The 8592-nt window shown below is 36.6% G+C and overlaps 1 protein-coding gene across 1 annotated transcript in view; it reads left to right on the top strand.

Annotated features, from left to right (window-relative positions):
- Plxdc2 (plexin domain containing 2) overlaps positions 1–8298 on the top strand; it is a 403081-nt gene extending 394783 nt beyond the window's left edge. The window contains exon 14 of the mRNA XM_050152598.1: positions 3575–8298. Coding sequence (XP_050008555.1) covers positions 3575–3691 — 117 coding nt within the window. The 3' untranslated portion in view covers positions 3692–8298. The remainder of the gene's footprint in view (positions 1–3574) is intronic.
- Positions 8299–8592: the final 294 nt, after the last annotated feature.

Raw genomic sequence — 8592 nt, forward strand, 5'->3', positions numbered from 1 at the left:
TATAGCAGCCAGTAGAAACTTATTTGCTTCATATTTTCAATATATTTATTTGCTTTGGAGAAAAAATCACAGAGATCATTTGATTTTATTGTTCTTATTACATGTTTTGTAAATACTATTATTTGTATCTATGCCTGTGATACTTACTGCTATTATTTCTGGGTCATCTGTTCTAGAAGACAATTTCCAGATGATAGGAAACTAAAGTGAGAACAACAGGAAATACATAAAACGTTCAGGAATCAAGTCACATAAGTATTGAGATATTACTGGCAATTCATAACCATTTCTAGAAAATTAATGTAAGATTTTCTTTTCAAGAAAAAAAGTCCTACAATCCATGAGGCAGAAACATAGCCTCAAACAGAAGTCTTTTATTTTAATTAGATGGCAAGTTTCATTGGCTGGATCTCAAGGCCTGTATTTTTATACAGCTAGTTTGCCAAATAAAATACAGCACACTTAAGCATATTTGAATTTCAAACAAAAATGAGTCATTTTTTGTTTAAGTTTGTGAAATTAAACATAGTTTGAAAAGTGACTTGTTTATCTGAAATTCAAATTTAACTGCTGTGTTTTATAATCATTTGTTAAGTCTTAAAACTTCAACCTTGTAACTTGCTGAGCCAAGAAATACTCAGCACTGAATGAGGGAAATTGCAAATGACTAGGTTTCAAGGTATACTGTCCTCTCCCCAGCCAAAGTGTACCAAACCTAAATGCTAATTCCTGGTAGACCTGTGTGTGCTGGTGCACAAAGCTGAAGTTCCTACTCTGCCACTCATTTTGAGGCTGTTCCTTTTTGAAGGTACCTTTCAGAATCATGACCTCTCCTGTTCAGGGGATCCCTTATGGGGCAGCAGTCACGGCACTTGGAGCTTATTAGAAATGCAGGCTCCTAGGCCTCCCAGACCTGCAAACAGGCTCCCTTGAGGTTGCTAGGCGCATACTGAGATATGCAGATTTAAATACAAAGCTTGCAAACATGATTAAAGAAATAAATCATAAAATATTTTTAATTAGGAAGCAAAGAAGGAGGGAGGGAGGGAGGAAACAACCACCAACAATCCTAGTCTTTTCATAAAGAAGAAAAGTTAACTAAAACTTTGCAACCTATGAAGAATACTGGTGTGTTAATAATATTGCACTTTAAGAGTTATATGAAAGTAAAATCATGTCCAGAGCTCTTGACTGAGATAAGTGTAAACTATCAAATTTTAAGAAATAATTTCAAGCAGTGGGCAAAATTAACTTTTAAGTAGATAGATTTCGTGTTAATCTCAGCTGCTCTTTTCTAGTTTTGCAGTTTGTAGATAATGCAAATGATCACTTCATGTAAGTCATCAAATATAGTTAGGAGAGTTTACTGTTATGAGTGCCACCATCCAGATGCTTGTCACCTCTACATCTTTTTAATGTAGAGTCCCTGAGCATAACACCTGTAAGTGCGAGGTGTGGGAATTAGTGTAGAACTGCCCTTGCCAGCTGGACCCATTATGTTTCTTTCTGTTGTAGAAAATAGATATGAAGCAAGGAATACAGGAATGCTGCTTGTTTGGGGAAGCCATTGCTTTAGAGAAGTCCATTTCTGAAGTCATGGAAGCGAAATACAGGCCCCAAGGCATGTAGTATTTTCCCTAAAATAGGTAGGAACTATGAGTTAGTTTCAGTACCCACCTCCAAAGAGAGTCACATGTGTCCATCAAAGATGATCTCCAGCCCACTACAGCACTTTTTTCTGCTGTGTGCTACTAGGCATAGTAGTGTTAATGTTTTCTTCTGGTAGCAAGGATTATTCAGAGTCACAACCTCATGAGATTGAATCAACTAATAAGCATCACACTTTTTGACCACATGGTGCTATGGTGGCAATGCATAGTACTTTTAATAGGCAGAATGTAATTACCTCAGTCGGTGCTTTTCCAGAACATAAAGCTAATATTCATTCCTGTTTGATGTGAAATACTTCATCCTCAGCCATTAATCATATATGGTGGCATGTCATTAGCAAATCTAGCAAGATACCAAGTGCTACTATATGTACACTGATATTTAACCCTTTTCACATTAAAAGTCTTTACATAGAAATAAAATTCCCTCAATATTTATTGCCTTATTTACGCCAAAATCACAGGCACTTTGATAAATGGAGTAATCATTTCTAGTGTCACTGTGGCTATGAAATGCATTTTAGTGTCTTCTGTGACTGTAACTTAATAATTCATTTCAGCACATCTATTTAGAAATCACAGTGGGTTTACTTGATAGACAGAGCGCTGGAGAGAAAGGCTCCTCTTGTCAATACAGATAGCTCGTGTTTTAGAATTAGTGTCTATCATGCAATATTAACTTCATAGGCTTAGGTTTCTTTACAACCTTTGATGATGGGTCCCATCTTTAAGATTTGACATCTTTAATGTTTGACCATGAAAGTCATAAATAGATGTGTTTAGTTTGATAAACAATTTCTTAAGACTGAATGGTATTTCCTCTATCTTATTTGCTAGGAAATCTAACAGCTAATTGAAACCACACTCAAAGGAATGGTTAGAGAATTTTATGGACTTGTTTTTTTTTTAGCAAATTGATGCCAAAGAAAGTGATATTGGTATTGACTTCTAGAAAAGAGAATCATACATCAGAGTTACATGTGTAAGTTCACACCTTTAATCCCAGCACTTGGAAGAAAGAAGTAGCCATTTCATAACTTTCAGGCTAGCCTGGGCTACATAGAAAAATTCTGTCTCACACACACACAAAAAAACTGTAGAAGTTTTTTTTTAAAAAATGAATCTTAAGGGGTGGAGAGATGACTCGTCTATTAAGAGAACTTACTCTTTTTTTTTTTTAGAGAAATCAGGTTTGATTCCCAGAACCCACATCAGGGGATTCATAAAACTACCTATAACCCATTTCCAGGAGATTAGCTGCACTCTTCTGGCCTCTGTGGGCACCTGCATCTGTGCAGTACACATAAGCTCATGGGCACATACATACATTAAGAAATCTAAATAAATAAATAAATAAATATTAAAATTATTGTTTATCTTGTTGTATGTGGTCATTTTCAGACATAAATGATCATAAGGCAAGTATTAAACTTTGCCTTTGAGAAACTTGGGAGAGGTGTGGCCAGTAGACTGCCACTTCCTGCACATTGGTAGAGTCAGAATGGAGACTCACGTACAGGGCTCTGGGACCTTACAGAGGGGGACATATTAATTCCAGTGTGGGTTGTTGTAAGAGATCACTTAATGTGATGCCTTGAGAAGATAACCTAGAACAGCTGGAATATATATTTTGAGAGAGACAGATGCTCATGTATCACCTGCTGGCCTTGAACTTCCCATCCTTCTGTTTTCACCTCCCTAGAGCTTGGATTACAGGAACGTGCCACCTATACTTGATGTGTGTGATCCTGGGAATTGAAACTAGGATGTCTATCGTGGCAAGCACTCTATAAGCTAAGCAGCATCCATAGCCTGGTAAATATATAAATATATATTTCCTGAGGATAAAAGCTCACTGTGATGCTCTTTTTTTTTTTTTTTTTTTTTGCATTTTCCTGTTTTAGAGACGCCCAAGCAGATGGCCAGCAATGAAGTTTCGAAGAGGATCGGGACACCCTGCCTATGCGGAAGTTGAGCCCGTTGGAGAGAAAGAAGGTTTTATTGTGTCAGAGCAGTGCTAAAGTTTTAGGACAGAGCAGCACCAGTACTGGCTTACAGGTGTTACGACTAAACTTTGCTTATACCTTTAAAACAGACACACACCACAGCCACACACAAAGGAGCCCTAAACTGCTGTAGCCAGAAGGGAGACAAGATTTCTGGACGAGCCCAACCCAGAAACATTGAAAGGAAAACTCAAACTTGTACAAGACACCATGTACACTGACTGTAACATTCCCTACTGGAATGACATCCATGGTTCACGAAGAACATCTCCTGTGGACTTGCCAGAAGTGTGACAAGATGACAATGTTTTTGGTTTAGGTGCAGGGTTGCAAAGGGATCAAGGAAAAATAATGATAATAAATAAAGCTTTAGTTCACAAGGGATTTACTCCTTTGGTTCCAATGTTCTCTGATGTCTCAAAGATAACCATGTTTCAGAGTCTGAATATTTTCACTGGAAAGAGTGATGATGAATGCTTCAAGATTTGCTGGAAACAATGGCTCACATGAGAGCAAAACCAAATAGAAACAGAGGTTTCTCTATCTTTTCCAAACAGACTTTCGGCAAAAGAATTAGTTTTTGCTCTAAACCCAGACGCTGCACCAGGTTCATTACTCCTCAGGATGAACCTTTCATCTGTTTGGAAGTTCACTATGCCTGCCTCTTGCTGGGTAATGAGCAGCCTTTCTGTTGGCTGTGACACGACTTCCCAATGCTAAGCTGAGGACTAGAGAGGAGGGCATAGCCGGTGAGGGTTTCCATTCTCTCACTTCAGAATAAAATGAGTTATGATGTCAGGGGTGCTGCCTCCTCTCCCTCCTGGACTCCTGAGAAGCCTCATTTAATCTTGGCTAATGGAAACAAACAGAAATAACAGGAAGAATTAGGTGGTCATTTTTTGAGACAAATATCTTAAGGGATTTGAACACTGTTATTTTGAAAGTTCACCATGTCTGTATGACAAACCTGTTTCGTTGTCAATTCCTGTCTAAGAAATCATTCAAGTCAACGTATTTCTGGTGATAGGGGAAAAAAAAAGAATGAAATAACCCTGCTGAATCACACAGTAATTTTCTTTAAAGCACATAGTAGTTACATAAATATATATATATAAATATATTTTTGTTTATAACTAACACAAGGCAGGCTCTTGTGGCTCTAAAGAGTGTATTTTGTCATCAAGACAAAGCAAATGCAAGATGAATCACGGCATTCCTCCCACAACACTGTAAAATAATCCTTAATATTAGCATATTTTTATGTCACTTCCAAAAGTGGTTCATTTAGTTGCAGCATGCTTCGTTTTGCCACCTATTGGATCCACTTTTTCATTCATTCCAACCTCCTCTCTTCTTGATTCAAAGAAGCAGTTGTAAATGTCCCTTGAGTGGAGTTCTCATTGATACTCTGATTGCAATCCAAACTTTGAAAAATTCCCCAAAGAGAAGAAAGAAAATGTACCAATCAAAAAGGAAAGTTGTTAATGTAAACAATATCTCTAAACCTGAGGTTCTGTGGTGTAGAATTCTGCCAACCACTATACCTGTAAACCTTTGGCATTCTGTACCAAAAAAAAAAAAAAAAAACATAGTTCTTACAAGGTACATCATTTAACATTTGCGGATTTTTGCAGATTCAAGTTACACAAAGCAAAGGTTCCCAGTAGTAGCACTTCACTGACAGTTTACAATCTATGTACGATGTCTACACTGGACAGCATCCATCCCCTAACAGAGTGTCACATTATTTTCCCCAGTGTCTGGCATAAGTGAGGCCTCTTTTCTCTCAATGTATTTTGTTTTACACCTTGAAGTATTTGAAGACAGTAACATTTCCCTAACCTCAGATAAAACTATCAGAAAACAAAGGTAGACGAGCAGCATGATTGTAGGATGTGATGACAATCTGTGCCCCAGGTATGCTCAAGCAATAAGAAATATCTCAGCTTATTCTTGTTGGTGTAATTTTGGTGAGAGAGCAGTATCCAAATGACTTGCCAATGTAACTGGTGCAACTGGTATTTTACAGATACATAAGGCATACATAGACGACTTTCCTTTTAGGATAAGATGATGCTTTCACAAGCTTTGACAATAAGCCTGGCTTCCAACAGCAATGGATTGGCAGCCACATAAATCTTTTGCATCTGCATCTCACTCAACGTAGTTCCTACAAGTAGTAATGTTATCTTTATACCCGTCAAAGCTCATCTTCCATTTTTAATTAAAACCATTGATAATTCTTTTAAATGACTACATAAGACCCTCTGACTTACTCAGTGTATCAAAGAACCAAGTAACCGAGAAATTGGAAGCAAGAAGGTTTCTAAGTTATGTGGAAACTTTCTAAGATAGCTGAGAGAGAGAGAGAGAGAGAGAGAGAGAGAGAGAGAGAGAGAGAGAGAGAATAAGGAGTACTGCATTGTATGAATCCACAAAAATTCTGGTAGAATCTCTTTGCTCTATGAAACTTTAATTCTGTTTGTACTTCTGGTCTGTTCTTGAATTCTGTTTACTTCAGAGGAAGGGCACATAGAGGTTCTAGAAATTTCAAAAAGGAGTCCAGTATTGTGGCCTATATATGGATTATGTATTACAAAGGATAGGCACAAGTACCTTAGTCAATATTCTGTGAGCATGAAGAAAGGATGTCAATGGTGTTCTTCTGAGAAGAATAACTATAGCATGCATACAACCATAAGGAGAAACCAGGGAAGTGGTCCTGCAAGGGAACTTAGCTATTTTACCTTAACTGCAAGAGTAATGATCAGTGGTCAGAGCTGCAAATCACCCAACCAGATGGTACAGACTTGTTTGTGAATGATTGGGACCTTAAAGAGCACTAACAAATAGAAAGATAAAGGTTAATGGCCAATGACAATTGAGCACAAATATTTTTCTGTAAGGTTTCTAGGGTATTTGGTAGACTCTCAAATGAATGAGATAAAGAGTTACTGTCCACTATTGAATCTACTAGCCAATTATGGCTAATGATTTTTAAATTAAATACAATTTATATTTAATCTTCTGGTCACATTTCAAGTGATCCATAGCCACACATGGCTCATGACTACCATTGTAGGCTACACACAACATTCTAGCAATGCAGAAAAGTTTACTATAAAGTATTATAGCGTTTCAATTGAACTATTTGTTCTTGAAGAAAATAGTAGAAGGAAGGAGGAAGGAAGGAAGGAAGGAAGGAAGGAAGGAAGGAAGGAAGGAAGGAAGCTCTTAAACACACCCAAACATTTTTTCTTATAATCTAAGAGAAGCCACAGAGAAATAAAGAGAAGACCAGTTGACATGGATTTGTGTCTTTATAGCGTTTTCTTGGAAAAAAAAAAAAACTCAATTTTCTAGTTGGAAAAAAAATTTAAATATGTTGTCCCATATTTTTTGCAAGATTGTTTTGCAGACTGATTAAATATACAGATTGTAAAGACATTCAAAACCTGACATCAATGTAATCTGTGAAGCACATCTGTAGGGCCAAGACTGAATTGCTCACAAAGGAAGAATAGTTCATTATTCCAAAAAGCAACTAAAGACAATCGAGGCAATACATTCTTGAGGAAATGCCAAAGCACATAACAAAACTGCTTGAATTTCTTTTTGTCTGTGTGTTTTTTTTCCCTTTGTCCATGTTTTTTTTCTTTCCTGACTTTTCTTCTTATTTGCCCACTTGCTGTGTCTCTTCCACTTGCCTGGGTTCTTTCTTATGTGGAGTCACTTGGTACCTTTGTTTTTCTGCTTTTACACTTTTCTCTTCGTAATAAATGGAATCTTAGGATCTGAGCAGAGGCTCGTTTGAAAACAAAGCAAATGATAATGCAAACATTAGTCATCTCATATTTATTTCATTTCTATTACAAACGTAAGGAGCTATGAAGTGAAAACATAAATATGGTAGAGACTTGTTTTTAATGTAAATTCTGCAAATGAAGACTTTATAAAAGGAAGAAAACACTTTAAAGTATGATCACATCCAGATAATATATGGTGTGGGAAGGCATCTCATACATTTTATTGATAAGAAAACCAAGGCTCAAATAAATATAATAAGTCTTTCTGTTGTCAAAAATGGATTTTGAACTTAAAATTCTCAATTGGTCTTTTTGGTTTCAACCGTTATTGCTTTCATTTCTTTGTAAGCAATTAAGACAAACAAACAGATTAAAGACATAATCCATGACAAAATCAACTTTATCTCCTGTAGGGATGATCTCTATATCTTATATAATACTATGAAACATGAAACAACCTTCGTGTATTCTGTTACTATCTTAAGAATGTTGTTATTCTGTTTCAAATTCCATCTCTCATAGGGTCCTTATGTGTCCTCTCTCCACCTTCTTTGCTGTGGTCCTCAGGTTAGCAATGCTATTTATCTTTGTCATTTAAGTGTTCTTATGCCTTTGTTTCATTCCTACTCAATTGTATTTGAAAACTAATACTGTTTATTGAAGAATTTGCATCTCATAGATAATCAGTTTTTACTTGTTCATGAAAACTATTCAGAGACTGTGTCCTGAGATGATCTTATGGGAAATTTTGACATCAGAGGTGTTACCTACAATATACTCATATCATTGTGTTTTTATAAAGCACTTTACATTTTACAGAGTACTTTGATTCATCCTTTTACTTGTTCATACATTGAACCATACAATTAATTTTACTTTGTTAAATACCTGCCGGAAGCTACTCTGCAGATCTTGCAGTATGGAAAAACAAAGTGGTGTGTGTGTGTGTGTGTGTGTGTGTGTGTGTGTGTGTGTGTGTGTGAGAGAGAGAGAGAGAGAGAGAGAGAGAGAGAGAGAGAGAGAGAAAACAGTTCATGTGGATGGAAGATGGCTCAGTGGTTAAAAATACTTGCTGCTCTTTCAAAAGAACAGAGTTTGGTCCACAGTACC

The sequence above is a fragment of the Alexandromys fortis genome, unplaced genomic scaffold, assembly GCF_014885135.2.
Source record: "Alexandromys fortis isolate MF-2015 unplaced genomic scaffold, M_Fortis_MF-2015_v1.1 scaffold_54, whole genome shotgun sequence".
In the NCBI taxonomy this organism is placed as follows: Eukaryota; Metazoa; Chordata; class Mammalia; order Rodentia; family Cricetidae; genus Alexandromys; species Alexandromys fortis.